Here is a 22571-nt window from a genome sequence, read left to right on the forward strand (position 1 = left end):
TAACTATTGTTACAAAAATTCGGTTTTTTAGAGTTTCGGTTACTATTGAGCCGGATCGCTCCTTACTACAGTTCGTTACCACGAACTGTTTGATAAACCAAAGATATTGTATGTCTTCGGCTTGTGGTTATTATTAAATGAAAAGACAACGAGTTGTTTCCAACTAAAAGTAAGGAATAAGATTAAAACTTAAAACGAACAAAAATTATCATTTATATCTTTTAAAGGTATTTCCTTTCGTTCATTTCAGTCATTTGAGAATTGCTCAACTTATGACTTTTGTTTTCATAAAGTTTCAACCTCTTTGGCCGTTCTATTACTATGCCTTTATAAAATTAGTTCCGAAAATATTATTAATTTGCGTTTTGTAGCCTTTCCATAGAAAATTTCTCGTGAGAGAAGAGAATTTTCCATGGAGGGGGAATGGATTTCCGAACATTATTTATAAACGATCAGCAATTAAATAAAAACGAGTTTTTTCAACTGAAAGTAAGGAGCAAAATTAGCACTTAAACAAACAGAAAATATAATGTACTAGCTGTTGGGGAGGCGCTTTGCGCCCCTCCCCCAAGCCCCCCCGCGCGCGTAAGTCGTAACGCGCCATTGTAGTTGTGTCTCTGTGTCCCACCTGTGAATACAGAAAGATATATATATATATATATATATATATATATATATATATATATATATATATATATATATATATATATATATATATATATGTTTTTAACTACGTAAAACTTAAGAATATACAACATTCTTCGATGTCCCATTGTCTGTGCAAGTAAATAGATTGTCAGGTTTACCGACTCTTGAACATGCAACATAAAATTGTCCATGGGAAAAACAATCCGTATTCAGATCGATACCTGATTATTCTAATGATTGCCCTTGAGCTTTGTTGATGGTGATTGCTAATCGAACATTCCCTGTGTCCCCGTCGTCATTTATATATCCCCCTGTGCCCCCGGCATCCCCCTTGTAGTTGTGTCCCTGTTTCCCGGTCGTCATTTATATTCCCAGTATTCCCGTCGTCATTTGTGTCCCAGTGTCCCAGTCTGTAATTTCTCTTTGAGCGTCCCGGTCGTCATTTATATCTCCCGGTCGTTATTTGTGTCCCAGTGTGCCAGTCTGTAATTTTTCTTTGAGCGTCCTGGTCGTCATTTATATTCCCTGTCTCCCGGTTTTTAGTTTTCTTTTTCTCCTTTATTTTTTAGTTTTTTTCCTTTTTTTAGTTTTTTTTTCTTTTTCGGTTTTTTTAGTTTTTTTTTATTAGTTTTTGTTTTTTTTTCTTTTTAGTTTTTTTGTAGTTTTTACCTTTTTTTGTTTTTTTAGTTTTTTTTCTTTTTTAGTTTTTAGTTTTTTACCTTTTTTTATTTTTTTATTTTTTTTTATTTTTTAGTTTTTAGTTTTTTACCTTTTTTAGTTTTTTTTAGTTTTTTAGCTTTTTTAGTTTTTTTAGTATTTTCTTTTTAGTTTTTTTTGTAGTTTTTACCTTTTTTAGTTTTTTTTCTTCTTTTGTATTAATGCTAAAACCAAGGTTCAAGCCTGGAACCTCTCGGACTTGGAATCTGGAACATAACGCTTTACCAACTCAGCTACTTCGACTTGAATACATTCGTTTTTGAATTGGTATATGATGAAATAATTCAGACTTATATATATTGTGATTCCTCGGAACGCTTTCTCTTCTTACTTTCTCTATCAGCCGCAAGCATGTTTTCTTGCTGTTCTTGTGATTCCTCGGGACGCTTTCTTTTCTTACTTTCTCTATCAGCCGCAAGTTTTTTGGCATAGACTCTTTGAGCAGCTTCCTCGGCTGTTGCAATTGTAGGTTCTTCAGTCATTATACAATTAAACATTTTTCCGTCCACGATCTTCTTACAATTAAAAATTTGTCTTTGAACGATTTTCCTAAATACTTTTAATGACGTCATCTTCATAACAAACATGACGACAACTAACTTCATGACGACATGACGACATGATGACATGACGTCACTCGACAGACATAACCCACAGACAACTTATTTTTATATATATAGATATGACGGGGGTTGGTTCTTCTCAATTGCTCACTCTGATACTAAAGTTTCTTTTTTAACTTTAAAAAGAGGTTATTATTTTAATCAAACAACCTTTGTGATTCAGGAGTCATTCTTAAACAACTACAAAAAAAATCAAACTTGGGTTATTATAAGGTTATTATTACCTGAAAAAAGGTAGAATTGATCTGCAAGATTCGTTTTAATTATTCATATATGGTAAGCGAAATTGAAAACCTACATTAATTCAAAAACTTTCAGAAATTAAATTAAAAACACATTTTTAACTGAAAGTAAGTAGCAACATTATAACTTCAAACGTACAGAGATTATTCCATATATGAAAGGGGCGGTCCCCTCCTCAATGCCCCGCTCTTTATGCTGAAGTTTTTTTTTGTTTTAAAAAGTAGGGTTGTGAGAAAGAGTCAAACTTTAGCCTAATTAGCCTAAAAAGCTGGGTGTTGAGGAGGGAATAGCCCCTATCATAGACGGAATAAATTCTGTTTGTTTCAACGTTTAATGTCACTCCTTACTTTCAGTTAAAATAAAAACTTTTTTTTTTAATTTAATTCACTCTTTAGTAGCAAATATGCCTGTGGGGTATCACTGACTTCGAAACCAAAATCTCAATGAATGTGTAGTTTCACGAAAATTTTAAATCGGTTGAATATCTCAGAATTTTCATTTTATAGCAACTTGGTGCTTTGAGGGAACACATTTAGTTTTCTGCCACTAAATGGCGGAAGGTACCACTTTGCTTTGGCACAAACTTTTTGACCATATATACATACCTTGGAGCGTATACTTTCAGTTCGAATGTAGATATTAGCCTGTAGTATTCAGATTGTAGATATTAACTTGAAACTCTACAGTAGGGTTTCTGATATGCTGAGCTTGACGATGCAATTTTCATCAAGAACAATTGCCCTAAAAGGATTTATTTTCCACGTTTATTCAAAATTAGGGAAATTGTCTCGGGTTTTTAGTTTTTGATAGGTCATTTTAAAGTATTGAATTTAAAATATTGAAATAAGTTTAAAAGGCCAATTATTTTAATATGTATTGTTCTCAAAATTATATCTCTTTTTTACAAATTAGGTTGTTATTGAGTCAAATTACTCCTTGCTTATAGTTTGTTACCACAAATTGTGTGACTACCCATATTTGTGATTGCTCTACGCTAGGTACATTTATAAGAACTATCAGGGGTTACCAACTCTCCACCGTCAAATAAAAACTTCCAAGGTCACATTGCTACATACTCTCACCCCAACACAGCTCTTTAAAACCAAAGATTTCCTAATTTGCGCCGCTCCTGGCAGGCCTTTGCCACGCTAAACGTACACCAGCTAGTGTACAGGATTTCTAAAAGAGAGTGACCTCAAGCCTAGCAACAATGATAATAATAAATGACGTAACTTCAGTATGACGTAACTTCAGTAACCTACCCTTGGAAACATCATTTCCAGTATCAATAAAGCTTCAATCCAAGGGGATGTAAATTCGTTCATAAAACTGTTCATTGGGTCTATTTCTATTTTCCCTTCAAGTTCACTGTAATATAGTCCTGATATTGGGTGATCCACTAAGCTTTGTGCTACATAATTAATGAAGCATTTGTCGTCCATTTTTATTTTCTTTATAATCATGCTCTCAAAACTTGGACATCCAGTATTTCCTATCTTAGGATAAAAGAAGTGACCAATAAAAACTAATATAAAAATGAATCCAAGCTTGGTTATTCGCTTACAATTTAAAGTGCGAAATTTCATGTTTGATTATTCTAATATATAAAAGTGAAAATTTTTAATTACTACCTACATAGCTGCACTAAGGCAGAACAAGAAAAATTAGTGAATTTAAATAGACATTCCATAGTATCTTTTCTCAACTCTTTCTACATATTACTATACACATTTTCTTGTAATTAATAATGTCGATTATTCCCTGTTTTGGTTTCAAAAGTAAAACTTCCTTTCCCTGCAGTATAATAGAGTGAAATAACTAAAAGTGTCAGAAATTAAATCAAAAGATACTTAAGACATCAAAGGATAACCTCTCCACTTTTAATAATGTACGGATCACATTTTATTAATTAAGGTATATTGTTTACACATTTTAATTCAAAATTACACATTTCGCAAAACTACTTCAACGATAACCTGTTCAACAATAGATCGTCTGTAAGCTGCTTTATGCAAATATTAGAGATCTAAAAGCTTGAGGTCAGAAGAAACGACAAGTTTCCTACTTAACTTGTTTTGAATGGAGCAGTATTTATAGTTTCTCAAAACAAACTAATTCAATAGCTATTCAAAGCTAATGAACTAACACTTAAATGAAACACAAACTCCTGATAATAAAAAACAACAACTATGAAACTCAAGGCTGTGAACACGTGTACAGTGTGTTTGAAATACCGCATACTCTGATAATGACCTTTTTGGGCAAAGTTTTACAGATTCCGACCAAAAAATATCTGGAGGCTATGTTTAGGTATGCGAAGGTTCTCTCTGTATGCTATGGGTAGTACTTCCCATATCCCCAAATTTTTTGGGGTTTTCCCCGAATCGAAAAAATTAGGATTCTCGAAATCACCCCAAGATTATTGATCGTAAATCCGTTTGCGTCAAAATCAAATATGGATTATTATTTTCGGGGGTATTTCAGAAAACCCAATTTCAGAACACCAAAAAATTCAGAGATATTTGAAATATTGGCCCTTGTGGACATAATAAACATCTGGTTTCAGCACATGCAGCAACTATGTCTTAACAGTCACCGAGGAATGTCGGGGTTGTTTTCTGGTTAGTTTGGAGAAATTGAATACCATCTATCCAATTGGGCCTGTAGTTGAATAGTTTAGTTATACAGTATTCTGACTGTTTGGATTTCATGTTTTGCATTGTCTATTTTCTTTCTTGTTTTTGCGCGTGTTTTCCATCTTAGACATTTTTCTTGTTTGCTTGGGCATTAAAGATATTGGTCTGGAAAGATATTCTTTCAAAAACAGTGATATAGTATAGGCAAACTAAAGTTTGACCCTAAATAAATTGTAACAGAAATTATTTTTACACCTTGTTGTAGAGATAAAAAAGCTAAACGACACATTCCAAGTTGCAAATTCTAGGTTAACGCAAAACAAGTTTTTTTGCGTATTGAATCAGTTTTCTCACTTTCCTAACCAAAAAAAAATGAAGTTCCGGTAATTGTTCATTTTTCTTGAACTAAATTATTATACAATGTAAAATTACGAGATGAGTGTGAAAATGAAGTCAGTTTTCGTGTAAGGTATATGAAAAAAGTTCTGTAATTATCAATATGAGACTTTTACGCTTCTCATTGTCAGGACCCCATTTTTTTACCAGACCATCTTTCGCTGGCTAAATTGTCAGTTTTTAGATCTAATAATTAGTTAGCCTGAATCTAATCGTTGCTGGCTTCATCACCTGATGGGTCAGTATAAAAAAAACTGATTTCAAGTGTTAATGAAAACATTAAAAACATTAGAAAAGAGAAATCATATCTAAAACTAGTTTTCAGTGCCGACAATTAAAATCGCTCTTAGAAAAGCAGCTACATCTTGTTGAGTCACATTCCAGTTGACTGGAGCAGTTAAAGTCGGCTCTCTTTCAGGCCTGCTTTTGGGGTAAGCAATATTTTTATTTCTACTATCCGTTCCACATTGGCATCCACTTAGTAGACGACTTGAGAATAGAAGTTTCTAGATGATTAGACAAAATTGTTTCCCAACAATTTCTGGGCCCCTTTTTGGGAATTGGGGCCCGTCTCCAAAAATTATTTTTGCATTATTAGGATTCTCTTGGCCCAAGACTAATGTCCATAAATTTTAAATCAATCAGGGAAAAAATTCATGCTGTTCATTTCCAGCCCTTCTTTCACCCTTTACTCTTTCTACGAAATGTGTATTTCTTTTAACCCAGGCGACAATTCTTAAAAGTTTATATTCATCAAAAATATGTTTTGAAATTTTTTGGATACAATATTGGCAGATCCATGCCTGAGCTGAAAAATATATTTTTTTTTCTTTTTTTTTGTCGTGCCACAATTTCGAAGAAAACAAGTTTTTCAAAGGTTTTACAGTTGCATTAGGATTTCAGGATGTAGGGTTCAAGCTGATCATAATAAAAAGTCTGTTGTTTTTAGATCACCATTTCCAGGGGCTCTAATCTCCTAACTAGTATTTTTTTTTATATTAAAGGGTCTTCTTGTTTCAGAAATTTATGGTGTAAGTCTCAAGTCGTTCGAAAAAAGTTTTTTGATCCCTGTATCCCCCATTGATGGGCCCCGTTTGAGGAACTGATATTCTTTTGTTATTTCTTCTTCCGTGTTTTTGTTATCTTTGCCTGAGAAATTCAGTATGTAAGTTTCAATCTGATGAGCAGAAAGGTTTTTGGCCCTTTTTCTGACCCCATTTTTGGGAGACCTGTTCCCGGCCAACACTCTTCAATTTTCATCAAAACTGATTATCCTAAAAACTTTCTTCACGGAAAACTACGGAGACATCCACAGAAAAAGATATGGTCCTGTTCAATCAGTATTTGCCACAACAACTGTTATTATCATTAATTACTTACATACTAACAAACTGTAATTAATAAATTAATGACAAAAACCATGTTATTTTAAAATGTCCTATGCCTGAACATATATATATATATATATATATATATATATATATATATATATATATATATATATATATATATATATATATATATATGTATATATATATATATATATATAGATATATATATATATATATATATATATATATATATATATATATATATATATATATATATATATATATATATATATATATATATATATATATATATATATATATATATATATATATATGTATATATATATATATATATATATATATATATATATATATATATATATATATATATATATATATATATATATATATATATATATATATATATGTTCAGGCATAGGACATTTTAAAATAACATGGATAAAAAGAACTTAGACTAGAGGGAGGCAGGCTCAGACCCTTTTAGTCCATTATATGTGATAAGCTGCGTTATTAACCTGTTAAAAACCTAAAGACGTAATAAAGGACTAATCACGGCACATTATTATAGCGTTAGTGAAAACCAGTTTTTATTACCATAGGTATAGGCTGTCCTATGTTTCGTCAATTGGCCTATTGAAAACTTGTTTTGATAGCCCATCAACATGTGATGCCAGTGAGCCTAGCAAAGAAAAATATTGTACTTTTGTTATAAGTAGTTTTAGTTCGTATTAAAAATGTGTTGTATTTGTCCTCGCGCTCTATAATTGGCTGAAAGAAATTCTTCTGTTTCTTCCAAAGTTTGTGTGAGCCAATGACTTTTTTATTTAGCATCTTTTTATCAAATGGCGAAAATCACGTTTGAGAAGCTTTATAAAGTTTCTGGATCGAGTTTATACAGTATTCTAGTAAGGTAACTTTTATTATCGCTATTTTGATTTAGAAAAGAACAAAAGAAATGATACTATTCCACTTTCTTCTTTTTATTCCAGACAAGAGAAGTATGCTAAGGAACTAATCATATTTGTTTGTTTACTGTAGTATATACAGTAAGAATAAACAGTAAGAACTTTATAATTCTTCACTTTAAGTTTCCAGTGCATAGTATAAACTTATAATTATCAGTACCTTCATTTAGAAGACAATAACGAAATAATACTAGCCAATTGCTTTCTTCTTCTTAATTTGCAGTAATTGAGAAGTGCGTTAAAAAAAACCTGATAGTACTACTAAGTCTTATAAGAATTTAAAATAGTATCAATCAAACATTTCGTGGTAACGAACAGGAAGTAAGGAGCGATTCGGCCCGATAGTTATCAAACTCTTAAAAAAAGGAGTTTTAATAACAAGTAATGTATAAGAAAGAAGGCTGGTCCAGGGTTCATTCAAAAGGAAATAAGAGGTTCTAATGCCCATTTAAGTGACCATAAGGATTGGAGGGCCTACCTCCGACGGCCCTTTTTTCCCCAAAAACATTCGATCGAAACTTTGAGATGACCCTTTGAATCTGAATAGTTTAGCGATCGGGTAACTTTGCCTTCGATGAGGGCTTGACAACCAAAAGCCCTTGGCAAAGAGCTGTAAGTTATGCAATCTGCCTGTTGTTTATATAAATTGTTTGTTGTTGGGAAATATGTAGGACTTTTTTAGTTTTTTAGTTTTACGCAAATGTGTGACTTATGATCACAATTCTTTAAGAAAGACTGCTCAAAGTCGAGGGTCGTTGAATTTGGACAAGAAGTATATTTAAGAACTTTAAGCCTTTAGGATAAAAAGCAAGGGTTGTAGAAGAGGCAACCTCCTTTCATATACGACTTATACAGATACAGACTTTAGTTTGATTGTTTAATATATAGTATACACGGTTAGAAGATAAGATATTTAATTCTAAAAATGTCTATCACAAGCCCCAAAGGACCGAATCCACGTTTTGGAGTCATAAAACCAATAAAAAAAAATAATAAGAAAATCATAAAAATAGCGTAACAACTAAGAAACTGGCTATACAATGCCAAAAACAACAAAATCAGAAAGGCAAAGCCAGTCATTAATAAAAAGAAAATAAAGCGGCAAAATGTCAGAAACATAAAAAAGGTAAAAATAAAAAACTTAACTAAGAAAAAGTAAAGTAAAAAAAGAGTCAAACGAACATAAAACTTGGGTATCACCAGTACCAAAGAAGAAAAAAGGAAAATTAGTGGTTTATTTTATCAGTAATGAAAGGGACAAAGGGCTTTCCATACCTGGAGCCTAAGCAACGGATGGGGGGGGGCAAGATAGGAACGGGTTCAGAAACGGTACTTGGCAGGCGGTGTCTGGATGGGGAGTGTCTTTTGGGGAAAATGTTTTCCGTGGAAAGGTTCATTATGACATTTTTTGCAAAACGAAGGTACAATATTCTTCTCCCGTGCTAAAGAGTGTGGACCCTTTCAAGCAGTTCGTGGTAACGAACTGCAGTAAGGAGTGAACCGGCTCAATAGTAAACGAAACTCTAAAAAATAGTATTTTATGCTAATAGATACATCAAAGGATCAGATTTTTATGTGGATTTTAAAAATGTAAGTTTCATTACATCTAATTTTAACTATAAAAACTGACAAGCCTTAGAAAATTTGCCTTATTTTGGAAAATAGGGAGAAACACCACCTAAAAGTGATAGAATCTTAACGAAAATCACACCATCGCATTCAGCGTATCAGAAAACTTTATTGTAGAAGTTTTAAGCTCCTATCTAGAAAAATTTTGAATTTCGTAATTTTTGCCAGAAGACCGATCATGGGTGCGTGTTTATTTGTTCTTTTTTTTCTTTTTTCCCCCAGGAAGATTGTATCGACCCAGTGATCCTAGAATGTCGTGACAGGGCTCATTATAACGGAAATGAAAAGTTCTAGTGGCCTTTCTAAGTGACCAAAATTTGGAGGGCACCTAGGCCCCCTCCCACGCTCATTTGTTTCTCAATGTCAACGAATCAAAATTTTGAGATAGTCATTTTGTTCAATAGTCAAAAACCTAATAAATATGTCTTTTGGGACGACTTACTCCCTCAAAGTCCCCAGGGGGGGGTTGCAAGTTACTTACTTTGAACATTGTTTACATATAGTAATGGTTATTGGGAAGTGTACAGACATTTCTAGGGGGATTTTTTTCGGGGGAGGGGTTGAGCGGAGGGGGCTACGTTGAGGATATTTTCATGGAGGAATTTATCATGGTGGAAGACAATTTCCATGAAATGGGCGCAGAATTTTCTAGCATTGTTTAAAACAAAAACAATGAAAAAATAAATATGAAAAAGTTTTTTTTTTAACTGAAAGTGAAACTCACTCTAAAACTCAAAACGAACAGAAATTATTACGCATTTGAGGGGCTCATCTCCTCGTAAATACCTCGCTCTTTACGGTAAAGTATTTTTAGTAATTTCAACTATTTATCCTACTGGCTTTGTGATTCAGGGATCACTCTTACAGAATTGGGAAAAAATTTAAGCTTTAGTGTAAAGAGCGAGGTATTAAGGAGGGGGAGAACACCCTCATATACGTAATAAGAATATACGAATGTAGAAGTTCGTTGCGTAAGTTAATCCGTAAGTTACGTATACCTTTTACTAATAAAAACGTTCGAAAAAAATTAAAAATTCTAGTTGCCTTTTTAAGTAGCCAAATGATTGGAGGGAAACTAGACGTCCTCCCCCAACCCCTTTTTTCTCAAAATCGTCCGATCAAAACTAAGAGAAAGCCTTTGAGCCAAAAAAAAAAATTTCGGTTTAATTATTCATGTACAGAGAGCCAAAATCAAAACAGGTATTAATTTAGAAAAACGTTGGAAATTAAATAAAGAAAGCAAGTTTTTTAACTAAAAGAAAGGAGTGACATTAAACCTTAAAACGAATAGGGATAACTCCGTATATGAAAGGGGCTGTTCCCTCCTCAACACCCCCCTCTTTACGCTAAATTTTTTTTTTCTGTTTTAAAAAGTAGAAACATCTGGGGGATTGGGTTGAGGAAAAGGGGTAAGGTTTTAATGAAACATATTGGCATTATAAAAGATTTACAAGTGTTTACTCTCATGTTTAAGACCACAGCGTCATCTGCAAAATCATTAATGACAATCATAGGGTTGCCTATCAAGTTTCAGTTGCAAGTTTCAAGAACCCTCAGGTCGTCCACAAATTTCTATCTGTCAGGAAATTTCTTAGCGAGGCTATTTATCATAACAGAAAAAAGAAGGGAACCTAGGGAGTATCTTAACTTGCTGCGGGCTGATTTTTCTTCTTGAAACTTGTTGCTTGCTCATTTTTGGGAGTGAAACTGAATTTATTGATGAAGCTTGTTGTGTTCTGATTTTTGTTCGTGGAACTGGTTGCGTGCTGATTTTTGGTCGTGAAACTTTTTCACGACTTTTTTTTTATTTTTCTCTTCGCGAAACTTTACATTGATTTTTCTCCTTGTGAAACGGATTTTGTTCATGGAACTTGTTGCGTCCTAATTTTTGTTTTTAGAAATTGTTGCGTGCCATATTTCATTCGTGGAACTTGTTACGTGCAGATTTTTGTTCTGGTAACTTGTTGCATGTTGGTTTTTCTCTTCGTGAGACTTGTACATTAATTTTTCTCCTCGTGCAACAGATTTTGTTCATGGAACTTATCGCGTGCTATTTTTGTTCGTGGACCTTTTTGCGTACTGATTTTTGTTCGTGAAACTTGTCGCCTGTTGGTTTTTCTCTTCGTGAAACTTCTAAATTGAATTTCTCCTCACGAAACTGATTTAGTCATGGAAATTGTTTCTGATGATTTTTGTTTTTGGAACTCGTTATGTGTTGATTTTTAGTCGTGAAACTTGTTGCATGTTGATTTTTGTCTTCGTGATACTTGTACATTGATTTTTCTCCTCGTGAAACTGAATTTGTCCATGGATCTTGTTGGATTGTTGAATTTGTTCATGGAACATGGAGCATGCTGCATACTGATTTTCGTTTTTGAAACTTGTTGCGTGCTGATTTTTGAATATGTAACTTGTTGCATGTTAATTTTTCTCCTCATGAAACTGACTTTGTTCATGGAACATCTTGCGTTTTGGTTTTTTTTTGTGGTGCTGGTTGCATGCTTATTTTTGTTGGCGAAACTTGTTGCATATTTATTTTACTCTTCGTTAAACTTGTACTTTGATTTTTCTCTTCCTCAAACTGGTTTTGTTCATGGAACATATTGCATACTGATTTTCATTTTTGGACCTTGTTTGGTGCTGATTTTTGTACGTGTAACTTGTCTTAAGTTAATGTTTCTCCTCATGAATCTGACTTTGTTCAAGGAACTTGTTGCATACTGATTTTTGCCCTTGGAACTGGATGCGTGCTGATTGTTGTTCGTGGAACGCGTTGCATGTTGATTTTTCTCTTCATAAAACTTGTACTTTGATGTTTCTCCTGCTGAAACTGATTTAGTTCATGGAACATATTGCATACTGATTTCCGTTTTTGGACCTTTTTTGGTGCTGATTTTTGTACGTGTAACGTGTCTTAAGTTAACGTTTCTCCCCATGAAACTGACTTTGTTCATGGAACTTGTTGGATACTGATTTTTGTCCTTGGAACTGGATACGTGCTGATTTTTATTCGTGTAACTTGTTGCTTGTTTATTTTTCTCTTCGTAAAACCTGTACATTGATTTTTCTTCTCGTGAAAGACATTTGTTCATGGAACTTGTTGCGTGCTGATTATTGTTTTTGGAACTTGTTACCCCGCGTGAAACTGATTTTGTCCGTGAAAATTCTTGCTTGCCTAGTTTTGCTCCTGGATTTTCTTGCGAAATGGTTTTTGTTCGTAAAACTTGTCACATATTGATTTTTTTTTCTTTGTGAAACTTCTATTTCACAAAGAAATTGATTTTTCTCCTCGTAAAACTGATATTTTTCTTTAAAATTGTTGCTGATAATTTTTAATCTTGGAACTTTTTGTCTGCTAATTTTCGGTCGTGAAACTTGTTGCATATTGATCTTTCCCTTTGAGAAACTTGTACATTGATTTTTATCCTAGTGAAACTGAATTTGTTTATGGCACTTGTTGCGTTCTGATTTTTGTTCGTTTAAACTTGTTTCATGTTTATTTTTCTCTTCGTAAAACTTATACCTTCATCTTTCACCACCTGAAAAAGATTTTTTTCATGAAACTTGTTGCGTGCTGGTTTTTGTACGTGAAATTTGTTGCTTGTTGATTTTTCTCGTCACGATACTGATTTTCATCATGGAACTTGTTGAGCGCCGATTTTTGTTCGTGTAACTTGTTGCATTTTGATTTATTTCCTCATGAAACTGACTTTGTTCATGGAACTTGTTGGGAGCTGATTTTTGTCCGTGGAACTGGATGCGTGCTGATTTATGTTCGCGGGACTTGTTGCTTACCTATTTTTGCTCCTGGAGCTTGATGCGTACTGATTTTTTTTTCGTCAAAACTTTTTGCATGTTGATTTTTTCTCCTCGCGAAACTTCTCAAGCTCGAATTTGTTGCTTGCATAATTTTGCTCCTGGAGCCTGATGTGTACTGATTTTTGTTCGTGAAACTTGTCACATGTTGATTTTTCTCTTTGTGAATTTTCTCAATTGATATTTCTTCTCGTAAGTATGATTTTTTCATCGAACAGATTGTATACTGATTTTCATTTTTGGAACTTGTTGCTTGCTGATTTTTGTACGTGTAACTTGTTGCACGTTGATTTTTCTCCTCTCGAAACTGAATTTGTTCGTGAAACTTGTTGCGTTCTGATTTTTGTTCGTGGAACCAGTTGCGTGCTGATTTCTGTTCGTGAAACTTGTTTCACGCTTATTATTCTCTTCGAAAAACTTTTACTTTGATTTTTCTCTTCCTGAAACTGATTTTGTTAATGGAACATGTTGAATACTGATTTTTGTTTTTCGACCTTTGTTGCGTGCCAATTCTTGTTCGTGAAACTTGTTGCCTGTTGATTTTACTCTTCGTAAAACTTGTACCTTGATCTTTCTCCTCCTGAAACAGATTTTGTTCATAGAACGTGTTGCCTACTGGTTTTTGTGCGTGAAATTTGTTGCATGTTGATTTTTTTCATCGCGAAACTGATTTTGATCATGAAACTTGTTGAGTGCTGAATTTGTTCGTTTCACCTGTGGCTTGTTGAGTTTTCTCTTTGTGAAATTTCTATATTGATTTTTCTTCTCGTGAAACTGAATTTCTTCATGGAACATGTTGCGTTCTGAGTTTTTTTTTGTGGAGCTGGTTGCGTGCTGAGTTTTGTATGTGAAACTTGTTGCATGTTTATTTTACTCTTTGTTAAATTTGTACTTTGATTTTTCTCTTCCTTAAACTAGTTTTGATCATGGAACATATTGCATACTGATTTTTGTTTTTGGAACTTGTTGCGTGCTGACTTTTGTACATGTAACTTTTTCATGTTAATTTTTTTCCTTATGAAACTGAATTTGTTCATGGAACTGGTTGCGTGCTGATTTTTATCCTTGGAACTGGATGCGTGCTGGTTTTGGTTCGTGAAACGCATTTCATGTTGATTTTTCTCTTCATAAGACTTGTACTTTGATTTTTCTCCTCCTGAAACTGATTTTAGTCATGAAACTTGTTGCATACTGGTTTTTGTTTGTGTAACTCGTTGCATGTTGATTTTTCTCTTCATGAAATTTGTACATTGATTTTTCTTCTCGTGAAAGAGATTTTGTTCATGGAACATGTTGCGCGCTGATTATTGTTCGTTAAACTTGTTGCATGCTGATTTTTCGCATGTGAAACTTGTTGTATGTTGATTTATCTCTTCGTGAAACTTTTACATTGTTTTTTCTCCGCGTGAAACTGATTTTGTCTGTGGAACTTGTTGCTTGCCTATTTTTGCTCCCGGAGCTTTTTGTGTAATGATTTTTGTTCGTGAAACTTGTCGCATGTTGATTTTTTCTTTGTGAAACTTCTAAATTGATTTTTCTCCTAGTAAACAGATTCTGTTCCTTGAAATTGTTGCTGATAATTTTTGTTCTTGGAACTTTTTGTATGCTGAATTTTAGTCGTGAAACTTGTTGCATGTTGATATTTCCCATCGCGAAACTTCTACACAGATTTTTTACTTGTAAAATTGAATTTGTTCATGGGACTTGTTGTTTTCTGATTTTTGTTCGTTTAAACATGTTTCATGTTTATTTTTCTCTTCGTAAAACTTGTACCTTGATCTTTCACCTCCTGAAACTGATTTTTTCATGGAGCTTTTTGCGTGCTGGTTCTTTTACGTGAAATTTGTTGCATGTTGATTTTTCTCGTCGCGAAACCTATTTTCATCATGGGACTTGTTTAGAACTGATTTTTGTTCGTGTAACTTGTTGCATGTTGATTTTTCTCTTCGTGAAACTTGTACATCGATTGTTCTTCTTGTGAAACTGAATTTGTTCATGGAAAATGTTTCGTTCGGAGTTTTTTTGTGGAAAAAGTTGCGTGGTTATTTTTGTTTGTGAAGCTTGTTGCGTGTTTATTTTACTCTTTGTTAAACTTTTACTTTGATTTTTCTCTTTCTGAAACTGCGTTTGTTTATGGAACATGTTGCATATTGATTTTCGTTTCTGGAACTTGTTTCCTGCTGATAATTGCACGTGTAAATTGTTGCATTTTGTTGTTTTTCCTCATGAAACTGTCTTTGTTCTTGGAACTTGTTGCGTGCTGATTTTTGTCCTTGGAACTGGATGCGTGCTGACTTTTGTTCATGGAAGGTGTTGCATGTTCATTTTTCTCTTCGTAAAACTTGTACTTTGAGTTTTCTCCTCCTGAAACTGGTTTTGTTCATGAAAATTTTGCGGGCTGTTTTTGTATGTGAAACTTTTTGTATGTTGATTTTTCTCTTAGTGAAACAGATTTTGCTCATGAAATATGTTTTATGCGGATTTTTGTTCGTGTAACTTCTTGCATGTTGATTATTCTCTTCGTGGAGTTTGTACGTTTAATTTTCTTCTCGCGAAAGAGATTTTGTTCATGGAACTTGTTCCGTACTGATTATTGTTCGTGGAACTTTTTCCGTGTTGATTTTTGCTTGTGAAATTTATTGCATGTTGATTTATCTCTTCTTGAAACTTGTACATGGATTTTTCTCCGTGTGAAACTGATTTTTTTCGTGGAACTTGTTGCTTGCCTATATTTGCTCCTGGAGCTTGTTGCGTAATGGCTTTTGTTCGTGAAACTTGTCACATTTTGATTTTTCTCTTTGTGAAAGTTCTAAATTGATTTTTCTCCTCGTAAAACTGACTTTGTTCATTGAAATTGTTACTGATAATTTTGTTCTTGGAGCTTGGTGTGTGCTGAATTTTTGGTTGTGAAACTTGTTGCAGGTTGATTTTTCCTTTCGTGAAACTTGTACATTGATTTTTATCCTCGTGAAACTGAATTTGTTCATGGCACTTGTTGCGTTCCGATTTTTGTACGTTTAAACTCGTTGCATGTTTATTTCTTCTTAAAACTTTAATTTTGATTTTTCGCTTCCTGAAACTGATTTTGTTCATGGAACATGTTGGATTTTGATTTTTGTTTTTGGAACTTGTTGCGTGCCGATTTTTGTTCGTATAGCTTGTTGCATGTTGATTTTTCTCTTCTTAAAACTTATACCTTGATTTTTTTTTTCCTCCTGAAACTGATTTTGTTCATGGAACTTGTTGTGCGCTGGTTTTTGTATGTGAAATTTCTACATTGATTTTTCTCCTCATGATACTGATTTTGTTCATTGAACTTGTTGCCTGATGATTTTTGTTCTTGGAACTTGTGTGTGCTGATTTTTAGTCGTGAAACTTGTTGCATGTTGATTTTTCTCTCAAAAGCGAGAGCGTAGAGAGCGATTTATTGAGGAGAGGACAGCCCCTTTCATATACAACAAAAATTTCTGTTCGTTTTAAGTTTTAATTTTGCTCATTACTGGCAGTTAAGAAAGTTTTTTTTAAATTTCTGAACGTTTTTGAATTAATGAATGTTTGGCTCACTGCACATGAACAATTAAAACAAACTTTGCATATTTTTTTTTTTGCTAAATGGCTTTCTCATAGTTTTCTTCGGCCGATTTCAATAAAAAAAGGGAGTGGGGGAGGAGGCCTAGTGGCCCTCCAAATTTTGGTTACTTTAAAAGGCAACTAGAGTCTTTTTTACAAAAGTTTTTAATAGTTATAAATAACGAATTACCTAACGTAAGAAACTTCTATATTTGTACATTTTTATTACTTGTATGATGGGGTTCGCCCACTCGTCAATACCTCGCTCTTCATACTAAAGCTTGAATTTTGTCCCAATTCTTTAAGATCCCTGAATCACAAGGCTGTAGAATAAATAGTTGCAATTACTAAAAGTACTTTAGGGTAAAGAGCGAGGTATTATGGAGGAGAAGAACCCTTTTATATGCGTAATAATTTCCGTTCGTTCGTTTTAATGCTGCTCCTTACCTCCAGCTGAAAAAACTATTTTTCATTTATTTTCTAAATTTTTTTCAATAATGCTTGAAAATCTTACGGCTCCTTCATGGAAATTCTCTTCCCTCATGATAAATTCCTTCATAGAAAGATCCTTCCACGTGATCCTCTCTTTCTGACCACCCCTCCCCCCTCGGTCAGCGCGAAAAAGTCCCCCTGAAAACGTCTCTACACTTCCCAATAGCCATTACTATATGTAAACAATGGTCAAAGTTTGCAACTTGCAGCCCCTCCTCCGGGGACTGTGGTGGATTAGGTTGTCCCAGAAAACATAATCATTATTTTTTGTCGACTATGCTGAACAAAATGGATATCTAAAAATTTCCATCTGGTGACTTTGGGAAAAAAGATCGTGGGAGGGGGCCTAGGTGCCTTCAAATTTTTCGGTGACATAAAAAGGGCACTAGAACTTTCAATTTTTTGTTAGAATGAGACCTCTTGTGACATTCAAGGATCACTGAGTCGTTACGTTCCCTCCTGGGAAAAAAAACAAATAAACACACATCCGTGATCTATCCTGTGGCACAAAATGTAAAATTCCACATTTTTTGTAGATAGGAGCTTTAAACTTCTACAGTACAGTTTTCTGGTGCGCTCAACTTGATGTTGTAATTTTCGTTAATATTCATGAATTTTAAAGGGTGTTTCTCCCTATTTTCTAAAATAAAGCAAATTTTTCCAGGCTTGTAACTTTTGATGGGTAAGACTAAACTTGATGAAACTTGTATATTCAAAATCAGCACAAAAATTAAATTCTTTTGATGTAGCTATTGATATAAAAATTTTATTTTTTAGAGTTTCGGTTACTATTGAGTCGGGTCGCTCCTTACTACAGTTCTTTACCATGAACCGTTTGAAAAGATTGTTCAACTGAACGTCTTCACTTACCTTGGTAGCATTATTAATACAGACAATGGGCGCAGTGAAGATGTCTAAAGTAGAATAACCAAGGTCCAGTATGATTTTCACAGTTGAAAAACAGGTTTGAAAGAATAAGAAGATAAGTCTGCAAACCAAGATTAGAAAATTTTAAGTTACAGTGATGAGAGTGGTCAAATATGGCTCTGAAGCTAGGATACTCCGCAAAAAGGAGGAAAAGGTTTGCTCGATGTTTTCCAGAAAAATCGTCCACGGATTGTTCTGTGCACTCGACTTACTGACCGTATTTCAAACTGTGGGATTTACAAAAAGTTTGGTTCGATCCAGCTTTCTAAGGTTATTAAATAAAAAAAAAACACGATTTTTTTTCAACTGAGAGTAATGAGTAATATTGAACTTAAAATGAACAGAAATTATTCCCCATATGAAAGAGGCTTCCCACTCCTCTACATCCTGCTCTTTACGCTAAAATATTCTAGTTAAACGACCCTTGTAATTCAAGAATTGTTCTCAAGGAATTGGGACCAAAAGGTCAAACCTTAGTGTAAAGAGCGGGGTATTGACGAGGGCGCAGCTCTTTCCATATACAGATAACTTGTGTTCGTTTTAAGTTTAATGTTGCTCCTTACTTTCTGCTGAAAAAAATTATTTTTTGTTTTATTTCTGACCGTTTTTAAAAAATACCAGAAATCTATCTTTCCTAAATCTTGGCAAAAAACGAAAATTTCCTCAATTGCAGTTCCCGCCGTTTAAAATTTGTCCCCATGTACACTTCACCCCTCAAAAATCTCTCCATGTGTCAAAACGAACTCCATGAACTCCGGCCAATTTCCCTCCCGTACAGTTTCCTCTAGATCGTTCACCTCTGGAGACTTCCCTCCAAGCAAAAAATTCTCCCGTTGAAAATACCCCTCTCACACAGAAACCATCCCTCCAAAGATATCTGTATACTTCCCACAACCAACACTATATGTAAACAATGGGCAAAGTTCATAGCTTGTAGCAATTCCCCTTGGAGTTTGGGGGTAATGTCATCTACAATTATAAAATTATTAGATCTTTCGACTATGCTGAACAAAATGGCAATTTGAAATTTTTTATCGAATCATCTTAGGAAAAAAAGGGCCATATTGGTGGGCTAATTACCATCCTAATATTTTTGGCGACTCAAAAAGGGCACTAGAACTTTTGATTTTCGATCAAAGATCAATCTCCCAGTCTTCTAGGATTACTAGTTCCTTACGATCACCCCTTGGAAAAACAAAACAAACAAAAATGAAAAGCAAATAAACACGCATCAATTACGTTTCTTCTGGCAAAAAATGCAGAATTTCATATTTTGGTATATAGGAGCTTGAAGCTTCTACAAAATGGCTCTCAAATACGCTGAATCTGATGCTCTGATTTTAATTTAGATTCTGTGACTTTCAGAGCTGTTATTCCCCTTTTTTGAAAATTCTGCAAAATTTTCCAGGCTCTTAGCTTTTGATAGGCAACACTAACCTTGGCGAATATCATATATTTTTTATTAATATCAATTTCCTTCCTATAAGAATGTGCGAAGCCATTCGTTTCAAATGTTCAAGTTACCTCATTAACAATAACTGTATGTTCTGGATTTTCAATAATGAGGAGGGCCAAAGTAGAATTAATTTCCTCATTTTATGTTAAATTTCACATCTCAGAGAAATTTTGTTTTCGCGGCGTCTTTTCCCCAGAAGCCGGCAAAGCCACCGTAGAAAATATCCCCATGAAATATCCCCCCTTCCCCCGTGGAACTTTACCTTCTATTTTCCCATTACATTATCCTAGATTTTTATTAGAAGGGAAATTGAAATTTTTATTCTCCTTTTTAAGTCAAGGACAATCGTAGGGGAGGGGGGGGGGGGGTTTGACACAGGTAAGGTCACCTGAATCAAAATCTAATTCTGAAAGAGAGGATCTAGATTTCTAAGCAAATCTTGCTGAAGAAAGTCTTAATGACTATGAAAGTGACTGGATGTTCCGCTCTTATGATCCAGTGCTTAGTTATTCAAAGTCATCAAAGTGTTACATGCCTCATTTTCAATTGTATTCGGTACTTCTATGAATAAATAAAAAAATAACACATATGTAATATAAGAAATGTGGCTAAACACAGCTATTCAAATGTGCTAGGCTGTTAGGGTAATATTTCCTTAGTTATAAATTTAGAGAAAATGACTAATATGATTTTACTCCCAAATAATGGCAAATTCAGTTTTTTTTTATTTTATTTTTTTTTTCATTTGTTGATGCAAAAGAGATGTCCGAAATCAGGCACTGTCGAATTGTTGAGGTATCACCCTCGGCACAAGATTACCAGAGGGATGAAGTAGACAGTTAATTAAATTAATAAACTAGCTGAAAGGGTAAGAGCTTTTTGAAGCCCAGGGAGATCAGAATCATTAAAAAATTTCATAATTCGTACCTAATTTTACTTGCCAATTTATTTTACCAATTTTACCAATTTTATTTGTTGATTTTTTATTTTCATTTTTACGGTAAATACAACACTATTGATAAGATGTCGTAAGAAAAGATTTAAACTGAGAACTTCCTGGGAGGGTGTACAGAGGGAGGCTTTGAATAGATTGGGATGGAAGAGGAGCGTGCGTAGCTTTGTTAGCCTCTGGTGGCTTGGTGTTGTAGTGAGGTGTTGTTAGTAGTAGTAGCAGTAGTTCACCATACGTAGAGTAATTTAAATTTCGCTACGTGATTTTTAAAATGCTGAATGTTTGCTTAACCAAACTTTTTTCAAATTTATCCCAATCCATGAACTAGTTTTAAGCGAATTCCCGTATCTTGTTTGGCTTTTACTATTTGTAGGTGCTTATGCTCTTCCAAAATGCATTATTTTCCCTTTTTCTCTATCCTTGAAATAATTAGAAAACTTTAGCTTTTTGTAACAAATTCGTATTTTGCTGTCTTCCTAATTTCCAATAAAATATATTCTACACACAGGAACTTTGTTAATAATAATTAAAGAAAATCAAAACGCATTTTTGGTTTTTGCTTCTGAAAAAATAGGTTTGATGACATATTGTCTTTTTGAGTACCAAACCCAATCTTCAAATTTCAGATTACTTGTTTCTATCATTAAAGCTTTTAAGGCAAAAATTAAGAGTATTGCCTGAATAAATAATTGGTTATTTTTTATTTTATCTGGAAAAAAAAATAAATAGCTGTAGATTGTCTTGTAGATCGTATGTCTTGTATATCGATTGTCTGTAGATCGTAGATTGTAGATTAATACACTTTATTTCTTCCTTAAAGTTATAAAAAAGTTTATTTACTAAAGTCAAAAAAGTGAAAACCTTTAAAATATGTTTTGTTTCCAGTAAAGTGCAAATTATGCTCTGTTCTGGAGAAGGCAAAGGGGCTGTTAGCCCTACTAAAATTTTTGCTCGTTTTGAGTTTGACTCGGTTATTTATTGTAACTTTTGTTCGTTTTGTGTTTTATTTATTTACTGTTGGTGATTTGTGAAAGATTTATGCTTGGAAGATTATTTGACTTTATTTTTGCTCATTTTTGGTTTATTTGAGCTCTTTACTTTTCTTTGAAAAACTTGTTCTATGGAAAACTAGCTTAAAATAATTTTTGTTTGTTTTTATGGATATACTCTTTTTCGTGGAGAAAATATAACATTTTATATCTTTTGTTTTTACCTATAAGAATCTGTAGTTTGGCTTGCTATTTGTAAGTGGTTAGAAACTTTTCACCAATGTCTAATCCTGACACAAATATTTCAATTTTTGACCAATTTTGAATCCTTACACAAATAGAACTATCTAATTTAATTTTATAGCTTATGAAGTTGACCAGAAAAAAACATAATATAATTCAACAAGTTCTATCTATGCTCTTTGACAATCTGTATTCACTTACACTCTTTTGATTTTTTTTAAGCCGTAAGAGCAGAAGTAGTAACACTAGTAGCCCCAAAGTTTCAAGTTGATACCCCAGTCGTTCTTGGTATATTACTGATGTGTCTTATTTGCAACCATACACACAGCGCCTTTTGATTTAGTTTTAGAGCATTTTGGGCTGATTAAAAAATTGCGGGGGCTTGACATGCCCAATATCGGTAGAGACACAGCTACTGGACCATTCTGATTTGCTGAACAAATGGATGTGTTTGACAGGATGTGATTAGAAAATGAATGGGATTGGAAGGAGGGCTGTTTACCCTCCAATCTCTTTTTGGTCTTAAAAATTGTCCTAGAACTTTTTGATTTAATTCAACTTCCGCCTTTATATCCCTTGAAAGCTTCACCTTAATACTCTTAGCTTGCATAGTAGTAATAGTTGCAGTAACATTAGTAGTAGCATGCGCATAGTACCTTTGGTTTCTTCAACATCCTCTTCAACAAAAGCTGAGAGTTAAAACCTAATGCCATCATCCGTTGCTGAAACATTTCTGATACGTCCTTTTGACATCCTGTGTTGGAATAGTGCGTTCCATTGAGTTCCATACAGATCTAATGTTTCCCAAATTTTTCGCATTAATGTTCTTAGTTTTATGTTCAGCAGTAGCAGTAGTAGCCTTGGCTTTAGTGGCAGTAACAGTTAGTAGAAGTAGTAATAGTAGTAGCAGTAGTAGT

At 33.7% G+C, this 22571-nt stretch overlaps 2 protein-coding genes across 5 annotated transcripts in view; one reads left to right on the forward strand and one right to left on the reverse strand.

The window, feature by feature from the left end:
• LOC136025833 (uncharacterized) overlaps positions 1-4230 on the reverse strand; it is an 18899-nt gene extending 14669 nt beyond the window's left edge. The window contains exon 1 of one of the 2 annotated variants that reach the window (XM_065701831.1): positions 3494-4230. In XM_065701831.1, coding sequence (XP_065557903.1) covers positions 3494-3817 — 324 coding nt within the window. In that variant the 5' untranslated portion in view covers positions 3818-4230. The remainder of the gene's footprint in view (positions 1-3493) is intronic. The other variant, XM_065701832.1, reaches the window with a different exon arrangement.
• A 607-nt stretch (positions 4231-4837) lies between these two features.
• The window catches only part of LOC136025835 (galactosylceramide sulfotransferase-like), a 37062-nt gene continuing 19328 nt past the window's right edge, over positions 4838-22571 (forward strand). Inside the window, exon 1 of one of the 3 annotated variants that reach the window (XM_065701836.1) lies at positions 4838-4852. Coding sequence is in view for 1 of the 3 variants with exons in the window: in XM_065701834.1 (XP_065557906.1) it covers positions 7458-7525 (68 nt within the window). In the remaining 2 variants the exon portion in view is untranslated. Of the gene's footprint in view, positions 4853-7099; positions 7526-22571 lie in introns of those variants that run through there. The other 2 variants (XM_065701834.1, XM_065701835.1) reach the window with 2 other exon arrangements.

Source organism: Artemia franciscana, chromosome 4 (assembly GCF_032884065.1).
Source record: "Artemia franciscana chromosome 4, ASM3288406v1, whole genome shotgun sequence".
Classification (NCBI taxonomy): domain Eukaryota; kingdom Metazoa; phylum Arthropoda; class Branchiopoda; order Anostraca; family Artemiidae; genus Artemia; species Artemia franciscana.